The 27,521-nt window shown below is 46.4% G+C and overlaps 2 protein-coding genes across 3 annotated transcripts in view; one reads left to right on the top strand and one right to left on the bottom strand.

The window, feature by feature from the left end:
* Positions 1–955: 955 nt before the first annotated feature.
* On the bottom strand, positions 956–13,757 carry LOC123774178 (uncharacterized). Its single transcript, XM_045768320.2, has 6 exons — positions 13,702–13,757; positions 12,140–12,284; positions 6,547–6,655; positions 4,348–4,532; positions 3,783–3,879; positions 956–1,099 (listed from the first exon to the last, which is right to left on the bottom strand). The coding sequence occupies exons 1-6, from the start codon at positions 13,748–13,750 to the stop codon at positions 956–958; spliced, it is 729 nt and encodes a 242-aa protein (XP_045624276.1). The 5' UTR covers positions 13,751–13,757.
* A 2,528-nt stretch (positions 13,758–16,285) lies between these two features.
* LOC123774135 (uncharacterized) overlaps positions 16,286–27,521 on the top strand; it is a 60,997-nt gene continuing 49,761 nt past the window's right edge. Inside the window, exon 1 of one of the 2 annotated variants that reach the window (XM_069312704.1) lies at positions 16,286–16,484. The gene's annotated coding sequence lies outside the window, so the exon portion shown is untranslated. The remainder of the gene's footprint in view (positions 16,485–27,521) is intronic. The other variant, XM_069312703.1, reaches the window with a different exon arrangement.

A 27,521-nucleotide genomic window follows, 5' to 3' on the forward strand; every position in this document is an offset into this window, starting at 1 on the left:
TTCCGGGGCTTAGCGTCCCCGCGGCCCGGTCGTCGACCAGGCCTCCTGGTCGGTGGCCTTCTGGAAGTGGTCGGTGGCCTGGTCGAATAGGCCTCCTGGTCGGTGATCTGGTCGACCAAGCCTCCTGGTCGGTGGCCTGGTCGACCAAGCCTCCTGGTCGGTGATCTGGTCGACCAAGCCTCCTGGTCGGTGGCCTGGTCGACCAAGCCTCCTGGTCGGTGGTCTGGTCGACCAAGCCTCCTGGTCGGTGGCCTAGTCGACCAGGCCTCCTCCTGATCACAAGTGGCTGAGCCCCTATCAATGTCACAGGTCGCAGGATGCTACCAATGCAGCAGGTGACTGAGATCCCACAATGATCATGAATCTAATTTCTGTCGATTGATATAGTCTGATATATGATATAGTCTGGATAGCAACCACCACTGGGACTGGTGCTGTTGTGTGCAATTGCAGTCATTGTAAAACATTATTCCCTTACAACTTTGTTGTTCTGTATAATAACATGCCATCACAACAGTTCCAAATAAGACACTAGTAATAATGGTACTTATATATTTAATTAATGTTTATTAAATAATACCTAGTGTGTTTCAACTTACATTATATTTGTTGTGTACCATATTACTGAATGTACGTGTAAACATTTGTAGTGTATTATTACAAAACTAAACATTACAGCAAGTTACCAGGAACACCGCCAGGATAGTGGCACACACACACACACACACACACACACACACACACACACACACACACACACACACACACACACACACACACACACACACACACACACACACACACTACATCATCTCCTGACACTTGAGGAAATTAAGGAACCTTAATTTGGAAGCTTGCTCGGTCCAATGAGCATCTGCATTGATAGGTTAGGTTAGCACCTAGAGGAGGGCATGCCCCCTCCAAGCACCTAGAGGTAGGTATGCCCCTGAGGCACCTAAAGGTGGAAGTACCCCCAGGCACCACTGGCAGAGTACTCCCCGAAGTAGGTGGTGGTAGAGTTGTAGGGAGCCACGGCCTCAGAGTAGCATCCCTTCCTCACCGACCTGATGCTGTTATCTTGGAGGTTGAACTCAGCGGACTGTGGATCAGAGAAACATGAGTCAGATGCCTCACATACCATGTTAATGAAGCCACATCAGCCACATATAGTTATAATTTGTCTTTTAATTCACTGTGTCGGGGGACAGGAAGCCAGAGTGTATTCATACACGTTAGGCTTATATCAAGCTTCCCTCTCCCCCCCCCCCCCAAAGTCGAATTACTGACCTCACCCAAGGATGCACTCCCACAATAAGATGACTAACTCCTGAGTACCTACTCACTGCTAGGTGAACATGTGCATTAGGTTCAAAGAAATGTGCCCAATCATTTCTGTCCCGCCCGGGACTCGAACCCGGAAATTTCGATTGTACGTCGACCAAACACAACATCGACAAGCTGTATACCGACTTGGACGACATATCAGAAAAATATTTTGTCAGTCAAGATGTGAAATCTTAACATGAAAGATAAGAATGTGAGAAATATAAGATAAGAGACTTTAATAAAATAGAAAAGTGATAAAGAATAGATATTTATATTTCAATTTTGATGACGTAGTGATCATGTACAGTTATTGAATAACAAATGAGTAACTTTACCAAGATTTGGTAAAGTTACTTTACATTAGATTTGATTTGAATATATTATTAAGTAATTGATTAATCGACTTATGAAGATAATGGGAATTGATCAACTTGGGAAAACATACTCGAAGCTTAACTAAACTTACATTATTTTAAGTTGGAAAGCTTTAGTGAATATTAATGCAGGTTTCTGGCTCTTGTCAGCACAAATCCTGCTATGTGTTCAGATATTACTAACATATGAAATAATGTTCCGTAACTTCACTATGCCTGCCAAATGCTCTGTACACATGAGAAATTACCAATATTAAATTAGATATTCTCTAATTTCTGTAACTCATACAGGGCAGAAAGGCATATGTTGAACCTTCCCATAGGGAAGATGACCTTTACTGTAGGGAATATGACCCCTACTGTAGCGAAGATGACCCCTACTGTAGGGAAGATGACCTTTACTGTAGGGAATATGACCCTTACTGTAGGGAATATGACCCCTACTGTAGCGAAGATGACCCCTACTGTAGGGAAGATGACCTTTACTGTAGGGAATATGACCCTTACTGTAGGGAATATGACCCCTACTGTAGGGAATATGACTCTTACTGTAGGGAATATGACCCTTACTGTAGGGAATATGACCTTTACTGTAGGGAATATGACCCTTACTGTAGGGAATATGACCCCTACTGTAGGGAATATGACCTTTACTGTAGGGAATATGACCCTTACTGTAGGGAATATGACCCCTACTGTAGCGAAGATGACCCCTACTGTAGGGAAGATGACCTTTACTGTAGGGAATATGACCCCTACTGTAGCGAAGATGACCCCTACTGTAGGGAATATGACCCTTACTGTAGGGAATATGACCCTTACTGTAGGGAATATGACCCCTAATGTAGGGAATATGACCCTTACTGTAGGGAATATGACCCCTACTGTAGGGAATATGACCTTTACTGTAGGGAATATGACCCTTACTGTAGGGAATATGACCCCTACTGTAAGGAATATGACCCTTACTGTAAGGAATATGACCCCTACTGTAAGGAATATGACCCTTACTGTAGGGAATATGACCCCTACTGTAGGGAATATGACCCTTACTGTAAGGAATATGACCCTTACTGTAGGGAATATGACCCCTACTGTAGGGAATATGACCCCTACTGTAAGGAATATGACCCTTACTGTAAGGAATATGACCCCTACTGTAAGGAATATGACCCTTACTGTAAGGAATATGACCCCTACTGTAAGGAATATGACCCTTACTGTAAGGAATATGACCCTTACTGTAAGGAATATGACCCTTACTGTAGGGAATATGACCCCTACTGTAGGGAATATGACCCCTACTGTAAGGAATATGACCCCTACTGTAGGGAATATGACCCCTACTGTAAGGAATATGACCCTTACTGTAAGGAATATGACCTTTACTGTAGGGAATATGACCCTTACTCTAGGGAAGATGAACCTTACTGTAGGGAATATGACCCCTACTGTAGGGAATATGACCCCTACTGTAAGGAATATGACCCTTACTGTAAGGAATATGACCTTTACTGTAGGGAATATGACCCTTACTCTAGGGAAGATGACCCTTACTCTAGGGAAGATGACCCTTACTCTAGGGAAGATGACCCTTACTCTAGGGAAGATGACCCTTACTCTAGGGAAGATGACCCTTACTCTAGGGAAGATGACCCTTACTCTAGGGAAGATGACCCTTACTCTAGGGAAGATGACCCTTACTCTAGGGAAGATGACCCTTACTCTAGGGAAGATGAACCTTACTCTAGGGAAGATGACCCTTACTCTAGGGAAGATGACCCTTACTCTAGGGAAGATGACCCTTACTCTAGGGAAGATGACCCTTACTCTAGGGAAGATGACCCTTACTCTAGGGAAGATGAACCTTACTCTAGGGAAGATGAACCTTACTCTAGGGAAGATGAACCTTACTCTAGGGAAGATGAACCTTACTCTAGGGAAGATGAACCTTACTCTAGGGAAGATGAGCCTTACTCTAGGGAAGATGACCCTTACTCTAGGGAAGATGACCCTTACTCTAGGGAAGATGAACCTTACTCTAGGGAAGATGAGCCTTACTTTAAAGAAGAACCACCTTACCGTCGGGAAGATGCCGACGTCGAAGCTCTTGAAGAGAGTGTTGTGGTGATGGGTGTCTGGCCGCAGACACACACCCCCGCCGGTGTAACTCTCTCCCCTGTTCAAGCACCAATATGACCACTTAAACGTCACATGTTTAAGTAATAAATATATATAGATCCAGTAAGGGACCCAATATACACACAGCAGTGTTCACAAGCACAGATTTGGCCCCTCACAAGTTCGAAATTATCCCCCTAACAAGTTCAAGTTAAAGTATGTTTATTGAGATAAGCAATAAATACATCTCAAAGGGATAGAGTAGCTTAGGCTATTTCTACCCTCCTTATCCCCCTAACGACACAATCATTGTATACTGTAAAGGATATTTCATTAAAATTTTGAAGAACATATAACCCGATGTAACTGGGGAAGATCTATTGTGCAGTCTTTGAATAATTGAGGCATAGCTGGATAAACTCTTAGTGATATGTATAGGTAAATTATCCATAATTTAATTCTATTTTAGAGATTTTTAGCGCTATTTAGGAAATTTTTGTGCGGTGGGAAAGCCAGCGAGACTCACTGGTAGAAGGTCCAGGCGCTGGTGCCTGTTAGGATGATGGAGGAGACGTCAGCGGACAGGCGTCCGAGGGAGGGCATATCAGAGGCGCCGTAGAGGGTGTCCTCGGTGAACCCCTGCCCAGTATACATCGTCCAGGAGTCCTCGTTCAGCTGGAAAGGGCTGCCAGCGTACCGTAGAGACGAGGCCTGTGGGAGGCGACGCACATTTCAGACTGATTAGAACCTTGACGTGAAGTTCTAATTAGTTGATACCTGGTTGATACCTGGTTGATGGGGTTCTGGGAGTTCTTCTACTCCCCAAGCCCGGCCCGAGGCCAGGCTTGACTTGTGAGAGTTTGGTCCAGTGGCCTCACTAGTTGCGCCCTGGTGAGGCCACTCCAGACCGACAACCAGAGCGCAACTCCATAGTCTCCTGAGACTGATGGATGATTGATAAAGATTAAGCCACCCAAGAGGTGGCACGGGCATGAATAGCCCGTAAGTGGTACAATTTTTTTTTCAGTATTCTGAGGTTGCATTTAACCATCAAGCTGTTATCGCGGGGGAGGATACTGCTTCACAGTCTTTATGAGGGTGTCCAGCTGCTGGACACCTTTGTTGACCAGGAGTCCTGAGACTGATGGATGCCTACTCTTGTACCCTTATGAATGGTGCTACGTGTTGACCAGACCACACACTAGAAGGTGAAGGGACGACGACAAGAGAAGATTAAGCCATCCAAAAGGTGGCACGGGCATGAATAGCCCGTAAGTGGTGGCCCTTTTGAGCCATTACCAGTATCAAGAGCTGATACTGGAGATCTGTGGAGGTGCAACTGCACCCTGCGTGACGGGAGATGTCTCCCGTGGGGACGACGACGTTTCGGTCCGTCCTGGACCATTCTCAAGTCGATTGTGGATTTGAGAATCGTGGATCGTCCTGGATCATTCTCAATCGACTTGAGAGTGGTCCAGGACGGACCGAAACGTCGTGGTCGTCCCTTCAGCTTCTAGTGTGTGGTCTGGTCAACATACTTCAGCCACGTTAGTGTGACTCCTCGCCTGAATATTCTTCATAACCTTCCCGGCTTGGTACCTTCTTTTGGTAATTACTTACGCACTTGTACCTTTCTGCATAGTTTTGGCATCTCTCTGATCTCGACTAGCTACACAGATTAAAAAACTAATATGAAAGTTTGAAAGCCACAAGTTCCAGTCTAACCACATGGGGTGGACGGTAGAGCGACGGTCTGACTTCATTCAGGTCGGCGTTCAATCCCCGACCGTCTAAGTAGTTGGGCACCATTCCTTCCCCCACCCCCTCAGTCCTATCCCAAATCCTTATCCTGACCCCTTCCCAGTGCTATATAGTCGTGATGGCTTGGCACTTTCTCCTGATAATTCCCCTCCAGGGCTTGAAAATTAGAAGGATAAGGACAATACAGACACTTACAAATCTAACATAAATAACAGATAACTAATTGACGACATTTCAATATACAGATAACTAATCGGCCAAACATCAAATATTTCCTATCTGTCACTCTATTTCCTGTGTGTTTGTAAGATTGCGACAAAGTTTTTAGCGTGAGAGGCTAGAAAAAGTAGTAGCAGTGGTAATAGTAGACATCCATCAGTCCTCGGAGACTATGGAGTTGCGCTCTGGTTGTCGGTCTGGAGTGGCCTCTCCAGAGCGCAAAGCCAGGGTAGGTTGATATGGGGGAGAAGCTGTTACCCATGCAGCAGGTCCCCCCCCCTCTCTCCAGGGCGCAAAGCCTGGGTAGGTTGATATGGGGGAGAAGCTGTTACCCATGCAGCAGGTCCCCCCCCCCTCTCTCCAGGGCGCAAAGCCTGGGTAGGTTGATATGGGGGAGAAGCTGTTACCCATGCAGCAGGTCCCCCCCCACTCTCTCCAGGGCGCAAAGCCAGGGTAGGTTGATACGGGGGAGAAGCTGTTACCCATGCAGCAGGTCCCCCCCCTCTCTCCAGGGCGCAAAGCCTGGGTAGGTTGATACGGGGGAGAAGCTGTTACCCATGCAGCAGGCCCTCCCTCCTCTCTCCACGGCGCCAAAAGTCTCCACTGGAAAAGCAAACGCCAATACGATTGGTTCCAGCGCCGTCGCCTCTCACGCTGAAAAAGTTGCCACAAACTTAGACACAGGAGTAATCACCAAAGAACGTACCAAGCCAGAGGACTATTTAGCACAAGGAAGAATTCTCACCATATTAGCGTATTGAGAGGGAACGTCCGCTGTGAAGTCGATACCATCCAACCAGAAGACGGAACCAGAGACCTGGGTGTTGTAGTCGGGTTCTTGGTACAAGATCCACCTGCAGGAATACAGAGTTGGTGCTGTAGGAGGGATCAGCTGTAACTACTCACTGGAGTGAATGGTGTAGGTGTTTAAGTGGGTTCCAGGATATCCACCAACTGGAGTATATGATGTAGGTGGGTTCCAGGATATCCACCAACTGGAGTGTATGATGTAGGTGGGTTCCAGGATATCCACCTACTGGAGTGTATGATGTAGGTGGGTTCCAGGATATCCACCTACTGGAGTGTATGATGTAGGTGGGTTCCAGGATATCCACCTACTGGAGTGTATGATGTAGGTGGGTTCCAGGATATCCACCTACTGGAGTGTATGATGTAGGTGGGTTCCAGGATATCCACCTACTGGAGTGTATGATGTAGGTGGGTTCCAGGATATCCACCTACTGGAGTGTATGATGTAGGTGGGTTCCAACATATCCACCTACTGGAGTGTATGATGTAGGTGGGTTCCAGGATATCCACCTACTGGAGTGTATGATGTAGGTGGGTTCCAGGATATCCACCTACTGGAGTGTATGATGTAGGTGGGTTCCAGGATATCCACCTACTGGAGTGTATGATGTAGGTGGGTTCCAACATATCCACCTACTGGAGTGTATGATGTAGGTGGGTTCCAGGATATCCACCTACTGGAGTGTATGATGTAGGTGGGTTCCAGGATATCCACCTACTGGAGTGTATGATGTAGGTGGGTTCCAGGATATCCACCTACTGGAGTGTATGATGTAGGTGGGTTCCAGGATATCCACCTACTGGAGTATATGATGTAGGTGGGTTCCAGGATATCCACCTACTGGAGTGTATGATGTAGGTGGGTTCCAGGATATCCACCTACTGGAGTGTATGATGTAGGTGGGTTCCAACATATCCACCTACTGGAGTATATGATGTAGGTGGGTTCCAGTATAGCCAGCTACTGGAGTATATGATGTAGGTGGGTTCCAGGATATCCACCTACTGGAGTATATGATGTAGGTGGGTTCCAGTATATCCACCTACTGGAGTGTATGATGTAGGTGGGTTCCAGTATATCCACCTACTGGAGTGTATGATATAGGTGGGTTCCAGTATATCCACCTACTGGAGTATATGGTGTAGGTGGGTTCCAGTATAGCCAGCTACTGGAGTATATGATGTAGGTGGGTTCCAGGATATCCACCTACTGGAGTATATGATGTAGGTGGGTTCCAGGATATCCACCTACTGGAGTGTATGATGTAGGTGGGTTCCAACATATCCACCTACTGGAGTGTATGATGTAGGTGGGTTCCAGGATATCCACCTACTGGAGTGTATGATGTAGGTGGGTTCCAGGATATCCACCTACTGGAGTGTATGATATAGGTGGGTTCCAGTATAGCCAGCTAGTGATGAAGAAACGTCCTGGACCATTCACAATCGCCTTGAGAATGGTCCAGGACGGATCGAAACGTCGTCGTCCCTTCACCTTCTAGTGTCTACACTTCCCTACACCATTCTGTTACTGGAGTATAAGGCGTAGATGTTACTTAACATTAACATGTATGTTCGTAAAACAAAGTCTTATCAAAGTCCTATTCAGCCTTTGCCATTTTGAAGTTTTCAAATTAAACAGAATATTCAGAATCAAATTATAATAACGAGAATTCGATTCAATCTCGCAAGTTATCTTGAGATGATTTCGGGGATTTAGTGTCCCCGCGGCCCGGTCCTCGACCAGGCCTCCACTCCCAGGAAGCAGCCCGTGACAGCTGACTAACACCCAGGTACCTATTTACTGCTAGGTAACAGGGGCATTCAGGGTCAAAGAAACTTGCCCATTTGTTTCTGCCTCGTGCGGGAATCGAACCCGCGCCACAGAATTACGAGTCCTGCGCGCTATCCACCAGGCTACGAGGCCCCTATGTTAATGAGACATTATGAACGAGACGTTACAAGACGGAATAATTGCTAACATTAGCAGTTGGAGTTGTTTATGGAGTGGGAGAGGTTTATAAGGTACGTGTTGCCATCATTTAGATTACCCAGCAAGCATTATACGGCAATGTTAAAAAGCGGACGTAATTGTTTTAATAACTCTAATTGAGGGTTGTTCTTGATGCTCTGGGCCCCAACCACTTGGGGTGGATGGTAGAGAGCGACGGTCTTGCTTCATGCAGGTCGACGTTCAATCCCCGACTGTTTACAAGTGGTTGGGCACCATTTCTTTTCCTTCGTCCCATCCTAAATCCTTATCCTGATTCCTTCCCAGTGCTATATAGTCGTGATGGCTTGGCGCTTCCTCTTGATAGATGGCTTCAGATATTCAGAGACACTGATATATCTTCAGATACTCAGAAGCACTGATATATCTTCAGATACTCAGAGACACTGATATATCTTCAGATACTCAGAGACACTGATATATCTTCAGATACTCAGAAGCACTGATATATCTTCAGATACTCAGAGACACTGATATATCTTCAGATACTCAGAAGCACTGATATATCTTCAGATACTCAGAGACACTGATATATCTTCAGATACTCAGAAGCACTGATATATCTTCAGATACTCAGAAGCACTGATATATCTTCAGATACTCAGAAGCACTGATATATCTTCAGATACTCAGAAGCACTGATATATCTTCAGATACTCAGAAGCACTGATATATCTTCAGATACTCAGAGACACTGATATATCTTCAGATACTCAGAAGCACTGATATATCTTCAGATACTCAGAGACACTGATATATCTTCAGATACTCAGACACTGATATATCTTCAGATACTCAGAGACACTGATATATCTTCAGATACTCAGAAGCACTGATATATCTTCAGATACTCAGAGACACTGATATATCTTCAGATATTCAGAGACACTGATATATCTTCAGATACTCAGAAGCACTGATATATCTTCAGATACTCAGAGACACTGATATATCTTCAGATACTCAGAGACACTGATATATCTTCAGATACTCAGAGACACTGATATATCTTCAGATACTCAGAAGCACTGATATATCTTCAGATACTCAGAGACACTGATATATCTTCAGATACTCAGAAGCACTGATATATCTTCAGATACTCAGAGACACTGATATATCTTCAGATACTCAGAAGCACTGATATATCTTCAGATACTCAGAGACACTGATATATCTTCAGATACTCAGAGACACTGATATATCTTCAGATACTCAGAGACACTGATATATCTTCAGATACTCAGAGACACTGATATATCTTCAGATATTCAGAGACACTGATATATCTTCAGATACTCAGAAGCACTGATATATCTTCAGATACTCAGAGACACTGATATATCTTCAGATACTCAGAAGCACTGATATATCTTCAGATACTCAGAAGCACTGATATATCTTCAGATACTCAGAAGCACTGATATATCTTCACTCTTCAGATAATCTTCTAACACATTAAATACTAAGTAAACCAAGACTGTTTTAACTCTAGTACAATGTTTACAATATTGTATAGAAGACATGATTACATTTTTCCACATTCGCACTCATTCAGAAAGAGTGAAGGAGAGTGAGAATGTGGGGAAGAGAGTGAAGATGAGAAAGGTCATTGTAGGTTACACCTTAACTCTTGTACACCAACGCCCAGATTCACGAAAGCACTTACGCAAGCACTTACGAACGTGTACATCTTTCCTCAATCTTTGACGGCTTTGGCTGCATTTATTAAACAGTTTACAAGCATGAAAACTTGCCAATCAACTGTTGTTATTGTTATAAACAGCCTCCTGGTGCTTCGGAGCTCATTAACTGTTTAATAATTGTAAACAAAGCCGCCAAAGATTGAGAAAAGATGTACAGGTTCGTAAGTGCTTGCGTAAGTGCTTTCGTGAATCTGGCCCCAGGTTCGTAAGTGCTTGCGTAAGTGTGTTCGTGAATCTGACCCCAGGTTCGTAAGTGCTTGCGTAAGTGCTTTCGTGAATCTGGCCCCAAGAGTGTAGAGACAAACGGTATATTGTCTTTTGTTTAGTACTTATAGTCTGCAGGTGTAGCAGAGACACACACTCCAGGGGCCAGATTCATGAAAACACTTACGCAAGCACTTACGAACCTGGGGTCAGATTCATGAAAACACTTACGCAAGCACTTACGAACCTGGGGTCAGATTCATGAAAACACTTACGCAAGCACTTACGAACCTGGGGTCAGATTCATGAAAACACTTACGCAAGCACTTACGAACCTGGGGTCAGATTCACGAAAACACTTACGCAAGCACTTACGAACCTGGGGCCAGATTCATGAAAACACTTACGCAAGCACTTACGAACCTGGGGTCAGATTCACGAAAACACTTACGCAAGCACTTACGAACCTGGGGCCAGATTCATGAAAACACTTACGCAAGCACTTACGAACCTGGGGTCAGATTCACGAAAACACTTACGCAAGCACTTACGAACCTGGGGTCAGATTCACGAACACACTTACGCAAGCACTTACGAACCTGGGGCCAGATTCACGAAAACACTTACGCAAGCACTTACGAACCTGGGGTCAGATTCACGAACACACTTACGCAAGCACTTACGAACCTGGGGTCAGATTCACGAACACACTTACGCAAGCACTTACGAACCTGGGGCCAGATTCACGAACACACTTACGCAAGTACTTACGAACCTGGGGTCAGATTCACGAACACACTTACGCAAGCACTTACGAACCTGGGGTCAGATTCACGAACACACTTACGCAAGCACTTACGAACCTGGGGTCAGATTCACGAACACACTTACGCAAGCACTTACGAACCTGGGGTCAGATTCACGAACACACTTACGCAAGCACTTACGAACCTGGGGCCAGATTCACGAAAACACTTACGCAAGCACTTACGAACCTGGGGCCAGATTCACGAAAACACTTACGCAAGCACTTACGAACCTGGGGTCAGATTCACGAACACACTTACGCAAGCACTTACGAACCTGGGGTCAGATTCACGAACACACTTACGCAAGCACTTACGAACCTGGGGCCAGATTCACAAAAACACTTACGCAAGCACTTACGAACCTGTCCATCTTTTCTCAATCTTTGGCGGCTTTGTTTCCAATTATTAAACAGTTAATGAGCTCCGAAGCACCAGGAGGCTGTTTATAACAATAACAACAGTTGATTGGCAAGTTTTCATGCTTGTAAACTGTTTAATAAATGTAACAAAAGCCGTCAAAGATTGAGGAAAGATGTACACGTTCGTAAGTGCTTGCGTAACTGCTTCGTGAATCAGGCCCCAGATTCGTAAGTGTTTTCGTGAATCTGGCCCCAGGTTCATAAGTGCTTGCGCAAGTGCTTTCGTGAATCTGGCCCCAGGGAGACAGGCCTGAGGAAGGGATATACCTTACCTTGAGGTTACCTTGAGGTGCTTCCGGGGCTTAGCGTCCCCGCGGCCCGGTCGTCGACCAGGTGTAGGTGAAAATGTAGGTGAAAGTGTGTAGGTGAAGGGACTCACATGCCGGTGACTGTAACACTCTCAACAGTGTTGTCGAAGCTGAAGCTGGCCAGGTTTGGCACGGGCTCGTTAAACTCGAACCATTCACCGTTCTTGTTGGTGGAGGCGTAGCAGCGGATCTCCGCCTCCCAAGCCCGGGGCGATCCTGCAACACAGAGGATATGGGGGGAAAAAAATGTCCACTTTGGGATCGCCATAGCCCGTGTTACTTGACACTTTTGTTCAGAGTAGATGAATCTTCAACGACAAAAACAAATGCAACATATACCTTCCTAATACCATACATCATCAACTGTCATTATGCATAAGGGAGCTGGTCGGCCGAGCGGACAGCACACGGGACTTGTGATCCTGTGGTCCTGGGTTCGATCCCAGGCGCCGGCGGGAAACAATGGGCAGAGTTTCATTCACACTATGCCCCTGTTACCTAGCAGTAAAATAGGTACCTGGGTGTTAGTCAGCTGTCACGGGCTACTTCCTGGGGGTGGAGGCCTGGTCGAGGACCGGGCCGCGGGGACACTAAAAGCCCCGAAATCATCTCAAGATAACCTCAAGAAGAAGATGCTCACCATTTAGGCGTATTTCACCATTCCTGCGGTGAGTTAATACCCACAAATTCTCACTATTTTAACAGCAAGTCACAAAATTCGGGATATTAAGTGATGAGGAACTCGAGTACACTTACGAGTTGACCTTAGGTGAGCAGACCGTGGTAATTATAGTATTTACTCTCACAAGCAGTGCAACCCGTTCTCGCAAATTTAATAAGTCAATATTGACTTATTAAATATGTGCATAGGTGACATACTTAACATAATAGATACCCTTAAAAAGATTCATAGAAAACACCGACCTTACCTAACCTACTTAGTATGTTAAGATAAGCATCTTATTGCTTCGTAATTACAATTATTACCTAACCTATAATAGGTATAGGTTAAGTAATAATTGTAATTACGAAGCAATAAGATGCTTATCTTAAGATACTAACAAGGTTAGGTAAGGTCGGTGTTTTCTATGAATCTTTTTAAGGGTATCTATTATGTTTAGTATATCACCTATGCACGTAGTTAATAAGTCAATATTGACTTTACGAATTTGCGAGAACGGGTTGAGCAGTTCGGTAATAATTGACACTTGTCCTCCAAGAATGCTGAAACATCGTGGAGAGACGACGTCGTAAGGGCGTGTGTGGGCAGGGACGAAGGAGACGGGGGAGAGTGTGCTTAGAGAGAAAAAGAAGAGGTGTGTGCAGAAGGAAAGATGTCCCGAGCACCGCCGGATCACCATCCTGTACAGAAACGGAAAAGGAGAAGGGAGATCATAGGACCCCAGTTAGAGTTGAGAGAGACACCCCTGGAAACACAAACCGAAACTGTCTCTATTTTCCGCTTGTTACAACTTGCAATAAAGTTGTCACATCTTGGATTAACGTGTTTATGACGTATTAGAACGTTGTTACAACTTGCTATATTGGTGGTTATAAGTGGTTAGGTGGTGTTAAAACTTGTTCGAACGTTGTACCAACGTCGTAGTTTCGGTGTGTGTTTGGCGGGTCTTACCCAAGGCGTAAGGAGTCAGAGCAAGCAGCCACAACGCTAGAAGAGTCATCTGGCCACCACACGTAAAAGAATCACCCTCAAATCCCCCACCCACACCTTATATACAACCCCCTGCCCCTACAACTGTTGGGGGAAGGGGGGAGCAGCGTGGGAAAAAAGAGGGAGGGAAGTTGGAGAGTGGAACACAGATATGGAAGGAGGGCGGGTGAATGCCCGATATGAGAGGCCAAGGTAGTAGCATCAGTCTAAAAGCTGCTATAGTGCAAAGATGGCCATAGTGGAAAAAAACTATTTTTGAGGGGTATCTAAACAATGTTCCGATTTATCAAACACCTGATATTGGACTTGTTGACAATTTGGATACAGTCCTGTGAAGCGCTGAGCTATTTGGATAAGTCCTATGAAGCGCTGAGCTATCTGGATTCAGTCCTATAAAGCGCTGAGCTATTTGGATACAGTCCTATGAAGCGCTGAGCTATTTACATCAAGTCCAATGAGGGACTGTGCAACTCATCGTGAGGCTAAGCTCGTTAAAGAGGCGGCAGTCCCTCCCCCTCTACTACGCACGACGCACTTGTCAATTTTAACGTAATGTGTATTACAGATTTGATCTATATATATATATATATATATATATATATATATATATATATATATATATATATATATATATATATATATATATAGTTCTATGTATAGTTAGGTGTAGATTAGGCTAGGTGTTTGGTTTCTATTCGTGATTATATCAACCCGTCCTCAAGTCCATTCCATCCAGCGGTCGACCCCACAGACACATTCATAGATTTTTACATGCTGTTCATTCAAAACGGGAATTTTCTCAAATATAAATTAATATTATAATATATTAGCATATTGTGCATATATAGGCATAGGTTAGGTGTGTAGGTTCTATTGGCGATTATTTGTAGTACGTGGGCAACCCGTCCTCACACTAGGCTGGTTAAAGCAGCGGCCTTCCTCCCCTGACTCATTCATCAATCTTAACATACTGTGTATTAAAAATTGGTTTGTTCTCATATAAATTAATATTCTTATACATAAAAATGGTATGTATAGTTTGGCGTAGGTTAGGTTAGGTTAGGTTAGGTTAGGTTAGGTTAGGTTAGGTTAGGTTAGGTTAGGTGTCTAGGTTCTGTTGGCAATTATTTGTATTTGTAGTACGTGGGTGAAGCATTTATAGAATTGTGGTTCGAACAGAGGACGTGAACGAAGCACTTGTTCCGGAAGTGTTCGGACGTCATCAGTGTAGTCGTGTGTAAACCGTTTTTCATTCATAAACAGCTGAGGGTTTGGCGGGTGGATGGAATGGTCTTTGGATCTTTGTTTGGAGGACGGGCTGCCTCCAAACAAAGACACAAAGACCATTCCATCCTCCCGCCAAACCCTCAGCTGTTTATGAATAAAAAGCGGTTTACACACGACTCACAACTGCTGACGTTCGAACATATCCGGAACAAGTGCTTCACTGACGACTTGTGTTCGAACCACAACGCTGTAAATGCTTCACCCACGTACTACAAATACAAATAATTGCCAACAGAACCTAAACATCTATCCTAACTTATGCCTATATATGCACAATATGCTAATATATTATAATATTAACTTATATTAGAGAAAATTCCCGTTTTGAAGGAACAGCATGTAAAAAATCTATGAATGTGTCCGTGGGGTCGACCGCTGGATGGAATGGACATGAGTCGAGGACAGGTTGTGAGATTTGAGGTCCGTACCAGCTTTTTTTTGTTTATTATGTTACCGTAATATCCTGCTTAGCAGTAGATCCTGCCTCTTCCTTTACCGCCTACTTATCAGCATGCTATAACAAGATTTATCAACGACAACAACAATATGGGCCCAAAATGTATGGGAGTCTAGACCAACCCGTCCTCGACTCAAGTCCATTCCATCCAGCGGTCGACCCCACAGACGCATTCATAAATTTTAACATGCTGTTCATTCAAAACGGGAATTTTCTCAAGTATAAATTAATATTATAATATATTAGCATATTGTGCATATATAGGCATAGGTTAGGTTAGGTTAGGTTAGGTTAGGTTAGGTTAGGTTAGGTTAGGTGTTTAGGTTCTGTTGGCGATTATTTGTATTTGTAGTACGTGGGTGAAGCATTTACAGCGTTGTGGTTCGAACACAAGTCGTCAGTGAAGCACTTGTTCCGGATATGTTCGAACGTCAGCAGTTGTGAGTCGTGTGTAAACCGCTTTTCATTCATAAACAGGGGGTTTGGCGGGTGCATGGAATCACTTTTGGATCTTTGTTTGGAGGACGAGCTGGTCTAGACACACCTCCCCCTCCCCCCTCCCCCCTCTAGTACCCATGACACCTGTCTCAGCAGGGGGTCCAGATGCCATCAGCTAACAATCGTTTACCTGCCTGCTGATTGTTAAACTCCAGAATTCGCGCCAATTATGACGTCATGGCCCATATAAAAGGGCTTGCTAGTGTCCAGCTCAACAAACTAACCTTCGAGTGCTCTCAGCTGTAACATCTACTCTTGTTGACCAGACCACACACTAGAAGGTGAAGGGACGACGACGTTTCGGTCCGTCCTGGACCATTCTCAAGTCGATTGATCACAATCGACTTGAGAATGGTCCAGGACGGACCGAAACGTCGTCGTCCCTTCAACTTTTAGTGTGTGGTCTGGTCAACATACTTCAGCCACGTTATTGTGACTCATCGCCTGCACATCTACTCTTGACCCCCGGGTGACGGTAGACGCACATAGCATCTTGTATAAGGTATTACCAGCACCTTTGTTATTGAATATAAATTTCACATGTATATATCTTTTTGATTGTAAGCCAAGTGGATAAGGAGTTTTGTTTTCATTATTGCTTATTTTGTGTAAAATTAGTCATTTTTTTTATTATATTCAATGTTTGTAGCTTTTATTCTCTTTGGGCCCGCAGCTCTCTCATCGTAGAGGTATCAAGCTGTTTTTTTTTTTCATTTTTTTTCAATTAATGTGCGATCTTCTTGAGTTATCTTGAGATGATTTCGGGGCTTTTTAGTGTCCCCGCGGCCCGGTCCTCGACCAGGCCTCCACCCCCAGGAAGCAGCCCGTGACAGCTGACTAACTCCCAGGTACCTATTTTACTGCTAGGTAACAGGGGCATAGGGTGAAAGAAATTCTGCCCATTATTTCTCGCCGGCGCCTGGGATCGAACCCAGGACCACAGGATCACAAATCCAGCGTGCTGTCCGCTCGGCCGACCGGCTCCCCCCGGCGATGGGTACAATACTTGCCCGAATAGCAACTGCTCTATTCCAGAATCTCATCACAATTTTTGAGATATATACAAGAGTTGTTACATTCTTGTACAGCCACCTAGTACGCGTAGCGGTTTCGGGCAGTTCCTTGGGGTCAGATTCACGAAGCAGTTACGCAAGCACTTACGAACCTGGGGCCAGATTCACGAAGCAGTTACGCAAGCACTTACGAACCTGTCCATCTTTTCTCAATCTTTGGCGGCTTTGTTTACAATTATTAAACAGTTAATGAGCTCCGAAGCACCAGGAGGCTGTTTATAACAATAACAACAGTTGATTTGGCAAGTTTTCATGCTTGTAAACTGTTTAATAAATGTAACCAAAGCCGTCAAAGATTGAGGAAAGATGTACACGTTCGTAAGTGCTTGCGTAAGTTCTTTCGTAAATCTGGCCCCTGGAATACGATCCCCGCCGCGAAGAATCGTGGTCCATCATGAATCAATTAATTCAGGTCCGGTTTCGGTCCGGATTAGGTCTTGACGATTCCTGTTTAGTTCAGTTGGTCAATTATGCAATTTCAAGAGTAATTGTTTAATTGGTGTAGTTCGTGTGTTGATGTGTCGTCTAACCAATCCAGGAGCACCCGGTGTTTCGTACACACACTTCCACGTGCACAGACTGCCACGTGCACAGACTGCCACGTGCACAGACTGCCACGTGCACAGACTGCCACGTGCACAGACTGCCACGTGCACAGACTGCCACGTGCACAGACTGCCACGTGCACAGACTGCCACGTGCACAGACTGCCACGTACACAGACTGCCACGTGCACAGACTGCCACGTGCACAGACTGCCACGTGCACAGACTGCCACGTGCACAGACTGCCACGTGCACAGACTGCCACGTACACAGACCGCCACGTACACAGACTGCCACGTACACAGACTGCCACGTACACAGACTGCCACGTACACAGACTGCCACGTACACAGACTGCCACGTGCACAGACTGCCACGTGCACAGACTGCCACGTGCACAGACTGCCACGTGCACAGACTGCCACGTACACAGACTGCCACGTGCACAGACTGCCACGTGCACAGACTGCCACGTGCACAGACTGCCACGTACACAGACCGCCACGTACACAGACCGCCACGTACACAGACTGCCACGTACACAGACTGCCACGTACACAGACTGCCACGTGCACAGACTGCCACGTGCACAGACTGCCACGTGCACAGACTGCCACGTGCACAGACTGCCACGTGCACAGACTGCCACGTGCACAGACTGCCACGTGCACAGACTGCCACGTGCACAGACTGCCACGTGCACAGACTGCCACGTGCACAGACTGCCACGTACACAGACCGCCACGTACACAGACTGCCACGTACACAGACTGCCACGTACACAGACTGCCACGTACACAGACTGCCACGTACACAGACTGCCACGCACACAGACTGCCACGCACACAGACTGCCACGCACACAGACTGCCACGCACACAGACTGCCACGCACACAGACTGCCACGCACACAGACTGCCACGCACACAGACTGCCACGCACACAGACTGCCACGCACACAGACTGCCACGCACACAGACTGCCACGCACACAGACTGCCACGCACACAGACTGCCACGTACACACAAACCTAATACCACATTACGGCGGTGTTAAAATCATCTATGAACAATATCCTCAGGGGGAATGAAGTAACTAGTGATAGTGTGGGGAGGACTTTGAAAAGCCGCCGGCTTTCTGTCCCCGTTAAGGCCACTAAAGAAAGATGGCGTCCCTGAGGTCAAATTATCAAACGGCCTCAAATGCGTTAACAATAATATAATTTTGTGTAGTTTTAAAGTACCCAATGACTATCCTGTGTCCGCATAAAGCATAGATTATAGGAGATGCTTCGTGTATGGGCCAATAGGAGGTGCCTCGTATGGACCAATAGGAGCTGCCTCGTATGGACCAATAGGAGGTGCCTCGTATGGGGCCAATAGGAGCTGCCTCGTATATGGGCCAATAGGAGCTGCCTCGTATATGGGCCAATAGGAGGTGCCTCGTATGGACCAATAGGAGGTGCCTCGTATGGACCAATAGGAGCTGCCTCGTATGGACCAATAGGAGGTGCCTCGTATGGACCAATAGGAGCTGCCTCGTATGGACCAATAGGAGGTGCCTCGTATGGACCAATAGGAGCTGCCTCGTATGGACCAATAGGAGCTGCCTCGTATGGACCAATAGGAGGTGCCTCGTATGGACCAATAGGAGGTGCCTCGTATGGACCAATAGGAGGTGCCTCGTATGGACCAATAGCAGCTGCCTCGTATGGACCAATAGGAGCTGCCTCGTATGGACCAATAGGAGGTGCCTCGTATGGACCAATAGGAGGTGCCTCGTATATGGGCCAATAGGAGCTGCCTCGTGTATGGGCCAATAGGAGCTGCCTCGTGTATGGGCCAATAGGAGCTGCCTCGTGTATGGGCCAATAGGAGCTGCCTCGTATGGACCAATAGGAGGTGCCTCGTATGGACCAATAGGAGGTGCCTCGTATGGACCAATAGGAGGTGCCTCGTATGGACCAATAGGAGGTGCCTCGTATGGACCAATAGGAGGTGCCTCGTATGGACCAATAGGAGCTGCCTCGTATGGGTCCAATAGGAGCTGCCTCGTATGGGTCCAATAGGAGCTGCCTCCTATGGACCAATAGGAGCTGCCTCCTATGGACCAATAGGAGCTGCCTCGTATGGGCCAATAGGAGCTGCCTCGTATGGACCAATAGGAGCTGCCTCGTATGGACCAATAGGAGCTGCCTCGTATGGACCAATAGGAGCTGCCTCGTATGGACCAATAGGAGCTGCCTCGTATGGACCAATAGGAGATGCCTCTTATGGACCAATAGGAGGTGCCTCGTATGGACCAATAGGAGCTGCCTCGTATGGACCAATAGGAGCTGCCTCGTATGGGGTCCAATAGGAGCTGCCTCGTATGGGGTCCAATAGGAGGTGCCTCGTATGGGTCCAATAGGAGGTGCCTCGTATGGACCAATAGGAGGTGCCTCGTATGGACCAATAGGAGGTGCCTCGTATGGACCAATAGGAGGTGCCTCGTATGGACCAATAGGAGGTGCCTCGTATGGACCAATAGGAGGTGCCTCGTATGGACCAATAGGAGGTGCCTCGTATGGACCAATAGGAGGTGCCTCGTATGGACCAATAGGAGGTGCCTCGTATGGGGGCCAATAGGAGGTGCCTCGTATGGACCAATAGGAGCTGCCTCGTATGGACCAATAGGAGCTGCCTCGTATGGACCAATAGGAGCTGCCTCGTATGGACCAATAGGAGCTGCCTCGTATGGACCAATAGGAGCTGCCTCGTGTATGGACCAATAGGAGCTGCCTCGTATGGACCAATAGGAGCTGCCTCGTATGGGGGCCAATAGGAGGTGCCTCGTATGGACCAATAGGAGCTGCCTCGTATGGGGGCCAATAGGAGGTGCCTCGTATGGACCAATAGGAGCTGCCTCGTATGGACCAATAGGAGCTGCCTCGTATGGACCAATAGCAGCTGCCTCGTATGGACCAATAGCAGCTGCCTCGTATGGACCAATAGCAGCTGCCTCGTATGGACCAATAGGAGCTGCCTCGTATGGACCAATAGGAGGTGCCTCTTATGGACCAATAGGAGCTGCCTCGTATGGGGGCCAATAGGAGCTGCCTCGTATGGACCAATAGGAGGTGCCTCGTATGGACCAATAGGAGGTGCCTCGTGTATGGGCCAATAGGAGGTGCCTCTTATGGACCAATAGGAGGTGCCTCGTATGGACCAATAGGAGGTGCCTCGTGTATGGGCCAATAGGAGGTGCCTCTTATGGACCAATAGGAGGTGCCTCGTATGGACCAATAGGAGGTGCCTCGTATGGACCAATAGGAGGTGCCTCGTATGGACCAATAGGAGGTGCCTCGTATGGACCAATAGGAGGTGCCTCGTATGGACCAATAGGAGGTGCCTCGTATGGACCAATAGGAGGTGCCTCGTATGGACCAATAGGAGGTGCCTCGTATGGGGGCCAATAGGAGCTGCCTCGTATGGACCAATAGGAGCTGCCTCGTATGGGGGCCAATAGGAGCTGCCTCGTATGGACCAATAGGAGCTACCTCGTATGGACCAATAGGAGCTGCCTCGTATGGACCAATAGGAGCTGCCTCGTATGGACCAATAGGAGCTGCCTCGTATGGACCAATAGGCCCTCTGCAGTTCTTATTCCTCCTACTATCCTCTCTACTACCTCTTGCTTTGCTCCTCATCTCTCTTGCCTATTTATTTCTGTATCTACTTCATCACCACACATACACAGCCTCGCTCCTGTGCCAGGTAAGTCCACTACGGGCTCACCATAGCCCGTGCTACTTGGAACTTTTCTTCTGAGTAGCTGTATCTAAAACATTCCTCATCACAATCGACTTGAGAATGGTCCAGGACGGACCGAAACGTCGTCGTCCCTTCACCTTCTAGTGTGTGGTCTGGTCAACATAATTTATGCTAATTATGAATACCAATTATTCCCAATCGTCGTAAAAGTTGATGGTTGAACATTAATATAGTGGTGACGACCTCAATTGCCAGTTAGCTGTAGCCTACAATGCGGTCATTATAACTAATTGTTAAACTGACAATGATTTCATTGATAATATTCTCAGTGTTTGGGCTCGCCATAGCCCGTGCTACTTGAAACTTTTTGCTCCAGGTAGCGAATCTTTAATCAACATCTCAGTGTTTGTTTTATTAAACCAATTAACGTTCTTGGTATGGTGATAATTGTTGTAATTATGTCATTGTTGGCGTATAGGGATTTGTTATCTGAATTAATATTAGTTTGCAATACACATTAGCGGTGAAAGTGAGTGAGTTACTCATTGTTGAAATGTTCTCATTCATCTCTGAGTTACCCATGAGTGTATGTGTTGATGGCTTCATGATGGGAACACGCTTAGTCATGTCCTTCTGTCATGTCATTGTCGTGCTCGTCCTGTCATTATGTCATGCCCAACCTGTCATTATATCATTGTTAAAACCGACATGCCCTGCAATATGGATTGTACCACGACTGGGAACACTTCAAATGTCACTGAATAGTCTCTTGACCTATCACCTATAAAATACCTTGTCAGAGTGTCGATAAACATATTCTAATATTATAGATATTCTCTAGACATTCACTTTGTACATGACAAGAGAAAGTAGGAACAAAGCAATCACTTTACACACAACATGAGAGATGTGTTGTATTGTGAGGGTCCGGGGCTTTAAACATGAGGCCCTCACATAAGGCTTTAAACATGGGGCCCTCACATAAGGCTTTAAACATGAGGCCCTCACATAAGTCTACTCACAAAAGCTTTAGAAAATACACGACATGAACGCTACTTGTTGAAGCTATAGATTTTCAATCTTTTTCTTATTGGGTATTCTTGTGTATCTCATTGTCCTGCTGTGTTGTATTCTGTTTGAGTTTGACTGCTGTTGTTGGGCTGTTGTTCCTTGTGTGTGTGTTGGGTGTTGTTCCTTGTGTGTGTGTTGGGTGTTGTTCCTTGTGTGTGTTGGGTGTTGTTCCTTGTGTGTGTGTTGGGTGTTGTTCCTTGTGTGTGTGTGTTGTTCCTTGTGTGTGTGTTGGGTGTTGTTCCTTGTGTGTGTTGGGTGTTGTTCCTTGTGTGTGTGTTGGGTGTTGTTCCTTGTGTGTGTGTGTTGGGTGTTGTTCCTTGTGTGTGTTGGGTGTTGTTCCTTGTGTGTGTTGGGCTGTTGTTCCTTGTGTGTGTTGGGCTGTTGTTCCTTGTGTGTGTTGGGCTGTTGTTCCTTGTGTGTGTTGGGCTGTTGTTCCTTGTGTGTGTTGGGCTGTTGTTCCTTGTGTGTGTTGGGTGTTGTTCCTTGTGTGTGTTGGGCTGTTGTTCCTTGTGTGTGTTGGGCTGTTGTTCCTTGTGTGTGTTGGGTGTTGTTCCTTGTGTGTGTTGGGCTGTTGTTCCTTGTGTGTGTTGGGTGTTGTTCCTTGTGTGTGTTGGGCTGTTGTTCCTTGTGTGTGTTGGGCTGTTGTTCCTTGTGTGTGTTGGGCTGTTGTTCCTTGTGTGTGTTGGGTGTTGTTCCTTGTGTGTGTTGGGTGTTGTTCCTTGTGTGTGTTGGGTGTTGTTCCTTGTGTGTGTTGGGCTGTTGTTCCTTGTGTGTGTTGGGCTGTTGTTCCTTGTGTGTGTTGGGCTGTTGTTCCTTGTGTGTGTTGGGCTGTTGTTCCTTGTGTGTGTTGGGCTGTTGTTCCTTGTGTGTGTTGGGCTGTTGTTCCTTGTGTGTGTTGGGTGTTGTTCCTTGTGTGTGTTGGGTGTTGTTCCTTGTGTGTGTTGGGTGTTGTTCCTTGTGTGTGTTGGGCTGTTGTTCCTTGTGTGTGTGTGTTGGGTGTTGTTCCTTGTGTGTGTGTGTTGGGTGTTGTTCCTTGTGTGTGTTGGGTGTTGTTCCTTGTGTGTGTTGGGTGTTGTTCCTTGTGTGTGTTGGGTGTTGTTCCTTGTGTGTGTTGGGTGTTGTTCCTTGTGTGTGTTGGGCTGTTGTTCCTTGTGTGTGTTGGGCTGTTGTTCCTTGTGTGTGTTGGGTGTTGTTCCTTGTGTGGGTGTGTTGGGTGTTGTTCCTTGTGTGGGTGTGTTGGGTGTTGTTCCTTGTGTGTGTTGGGTGTTGTTCCTTGTGTGTGTTGGGTGTTGTTCCTTGTGTGTGTTGGGTGTTGTTCCTTGTGTGTGTTGGGTGTTGTTCCTTGTGTGTGTGTGTGTTGAGTGTTGTTCCTTGTGTGTGTGTGTGTGTTGGGTGTTGTTCCTTGTGTGTGTGTGTGTTGAGTGTTGTTCCTTGTGTGTGTGTGTGTGTGTGTGTGTGTGTGTTGGGTGTTGTTCCTTGTGTGTGTGTGTGTGTTGGGTGTTGTTCCTTGTGTGTGTGTGTGTTGAGTGTTGTTCCTTGTGTGTGTGTGTGTGTGTGTGTGTGTGTGTGTTGGGTGTTGTTCCTTGTGTGTGTGTGTGTGTTGGGTGTTGTTCCTTGTGTGTGTGTGTGTGTGTTGGGTGTTGTTCCTTGTGTGTGTGTGTGTGTGTGTGTGACTGTTGTTGCTCGTACGCCACAGTGCCAGTATGAGACAGCGTCACTCACACAGACGCAGCTGGGATAATACTGTATAAGAAGACATCAGAGCGACACTTAGATAATTATAAAATCATAAACTTAAATCACAATTCTCGGTTACCTTCCATGATAAGTTTTGTAGTTAAGCAATAATGGAATAGAGAGGAGAGAGGAGAGGGGAGAGAGGGAAGGTTGAGGAGGGGCGCCGGCGCGCGGGAGCAGATGAAGTGACTTGTGAGGTTTGGCGGGAAAGTGAGGCGGAGAAGAGGTCTTTGAGAGACATTCCCTGCCTCGACCCGCCGGCCACCACCATGTTCCAGACTCTTGTGCTGGCCCTCACTGCTACTCTACTGCTCCTGCACGGTAATGTCCACCCGCTCCTTAATGTCTACCTGCTCCTTAACGTCTACCTGCTTCTTAACACACGGCTTCCTCCTTGGAAGGGTGGGCTAGTGATTAGTATAGTTCACTCTCAAATGTTCGGCACCTGTGTTCGATTCCCGGACAAAGCGAGAGTTTAGATACGTTTTATAAATTGCAGTGAACGGATACCTGGGAGTTGGTTGACTGTTGTGGGTTGCATAATGGTCTCAGGCTTGCAGAGATGCAGCATCAGTGGGTCAGGTTCACGAAGCAATTACGCAAGTACTTACGAACCTGGGGCCAGATTCACGAAGCAGTTACGCAAGCACTTACGAACCTGGGCTAGATTCACGTAGCAATTACCAAGCACTTACGAACCTGGGGCCAGATTCACGAAGCAGGTACGAAAGCACTTACAAACCTGGGCTAGATTCACGTAGCAATTACCAAGCACTTACGAACCTGGGGCCAGATTCACGAAGCAGGTACGAAAGCACTTACAAACCTGGGCTAGATTCACGTAGCAATTACCAAGCACTTACGAACCTGGGGCCAGATTCACGAAGCAGTTACGAAAGCACTTACGAACCTGGGCCAGATTCACGAAGCAGTTACGCAAGCACTTACGAACCTGGGGCCAGATTCACGAAGCAGTTACGCAAGCACTTACGAACATGTACATCTTTCCTCAGTCTTTGACGGCTTTGGTTACATTTATTAAACAGTTTACAAGCATGAAAACTTGCCAATCAACTGTTGTTATTGTTATAAACAGCCTCCTGGTGCTTCGGAGCTCATTAACTGTTTAATAATTGGAAACAAAGCCGCCAAAGATTGAGAAAAGATGTACAGGTTCGTAAGTGCTTGGGTAACTGCTTTGAGAATCTGGCCCCAGGTTCGTAACTGCTTCGTGAATCTGGCCCCAGGTTCGTAACTGCTTCGTGAATCTGGCCCCAGGTTCGTAAGTGCTTGGTAATTGCTACGTGAATCTAGCCCAGGTTCGTAAGTGCTTTCGTAACTGCTTCGTGAATCTGGCTCCAGGTTCGTAAGTGCTTGGTAATTGCTACGTGAATCTAGCCCAGGTTCGTAAGTGCTTTCGTAACTGCTTCGTGAATCTAGCCCAGGTTCGTAAGTGCTTTCGTAACTGCTTCGTGAATCTGGCTCCAGGTTCGTAAGTGCTTGGTAATTGCTACGTGAATCTAGCCCAGGTTCGTAAGTGCTTTCGTAACTGCTTCGTGAATCTGGCCCCAGGTTCGTAAGTGCTTGGTAATTGCTACGTGAATCTAGCCCAGGTTCGTAAGTGCTTTCGTAACTGCTTCGTGAATCTGGCCCCAGGTTCGTAAGTGCTTGGTAATTGCTACGTGAATCTAGCCCAGGTTCGTAAGTGCTTTCGTAACTGCTTCGTGAATCTGGCTCCTTAGGTCCTCCAGTGGCCAGGCAGCACCTTGAGACGTGAAGTGACTTCAGTCTATGAGAATGCGCCCAAGAAAGAACAAACCACAAACGAACGACAAATAACCAATCGATGTTAAACCCTGCGATGCCCATCAACAGCGTGGGGGGGGGGGCCTCGTAGCCTGGTGGATAGCGCGCAGGACTCGTAATTCTGTGGCGCGGGTTCGATTCCCGCACGAGGCAGAAACAAATGGGCAAAGTTTCTTTCACCCTGAATGCCCCTGTTACCTAGCAGTAAATAGGTACCTGGGTGTTAGTCAGCTGTCACGGGCTGCTTCCTGGGGGTGGAGGCCTGGTCGAGGACCGGGCCGCGGGGACACTAAAGCCCCGAAATCAACTCAAGATAACCTCAAGATAGCTATGACAAACACCAAACGAATGTTTCCTTGCGTCTGTCATCCTCATCATTGTTTCAAATATTTAGAAATTCTTGAAACAATGACACGACAATAGTCCAATACTTATGCAGCAGCAAATGAAAGGAAAGTGACGATTTTCAGTCCGTCCTGAACCCTTAGCAAGCGATGACTTTGTGTGGTTCGACCCTCGACCCTTAGCATTTGATGACTTTGAGGCTCGACCCTGGACCCTTAGGAAGTGATGACTTTGTGTGGTTCGACCCTTAGCATTTGATGACTTTGAAGTTCGACCCTGGACCTTTAGGAAGTGATGACTTTGTGTGGTTCGACCCTTAGCATTTGATGACTTTGAGGTTCGACCCTGGACCCTTAGGAAGTGATGACTTTGTGTGGTTCGACCCTCGACCCTTAGCATTTGATGACTTTGAGGTTCGACCCTGGACCCTTAGGAAGTGATGACTTTGTGTGGTTCGACCCTCGACCCTTAGCATTTGATGACTTTGGGGTTCGACCCTGGACCCTTAGCATTTGATGACTTTGAGGCTCGACCCTGGACCCTTAGGAAGTGATGACTTTGTGTGGTTCGACCCTCGACCCTTAGCATTTGATGACTTTGAGGCTCGACCCTGGACCCTTAGGAAGTGATGACTTTGAGGGATGGATCAGTCAGTAGTGGGAATGACTCTGCTTACATATTCACTTTTGGGTTTTGGCCAATGAGGCTGCAAATCGTCACCCTTTTTAGGCCAAATTTCGGCAAAGTCCAATGAGGCTGTAAGTCGCCATACTTTTCAGGCCAAAGCGAGGCTACAAGTAGATATACTTTTCAGGCCAAAGTGAGTAAGTCGATATACTCTTCAGGCTAAAGTGAGGATATAAGTCGACATACTTTTAAACCCTGATGTTATACCCTGGATAAGTTTCAGTCCATGTATCAAGTCAATTAAGGGCGGAACATGTGACAAGTCTTGTAAGGTTAAATGTTAGTTCTTGGACCCCGCCTCTAGATGTCGATGATTGTAATTTCGTTGATATTCAAATTTTAATGAAATTTAAAATTACTTGACGTAGTAAGAGGAAAGAACATAGTTCTTGGGCTCCAGCTCCTGTTCCTTAGTCTTATACACACATGAAAATACAATGTTAAAATATCTTATTTCAGCAAAAGTTTGAACATGGTTACTTGAGTGAGTTAAGAAAATGTAATTCTTGGGCTCGCCTCTTGTC

This window comes from Procambarus clarkii, chromosome 73 (assembly GCF_040958095.1).
Source record: "Procambarus clarkii isolate CNS0578487 chromosome 73, FALCON_Pclarkii_2.0, whole genome shotgun sequence".
Taxonomy (NCBI): Eukaryota; Metazoa; Arthropoda; class Malacostraca; order Decapoda; family Cambaridae; genus Procambarus; species Procambarus clarkii.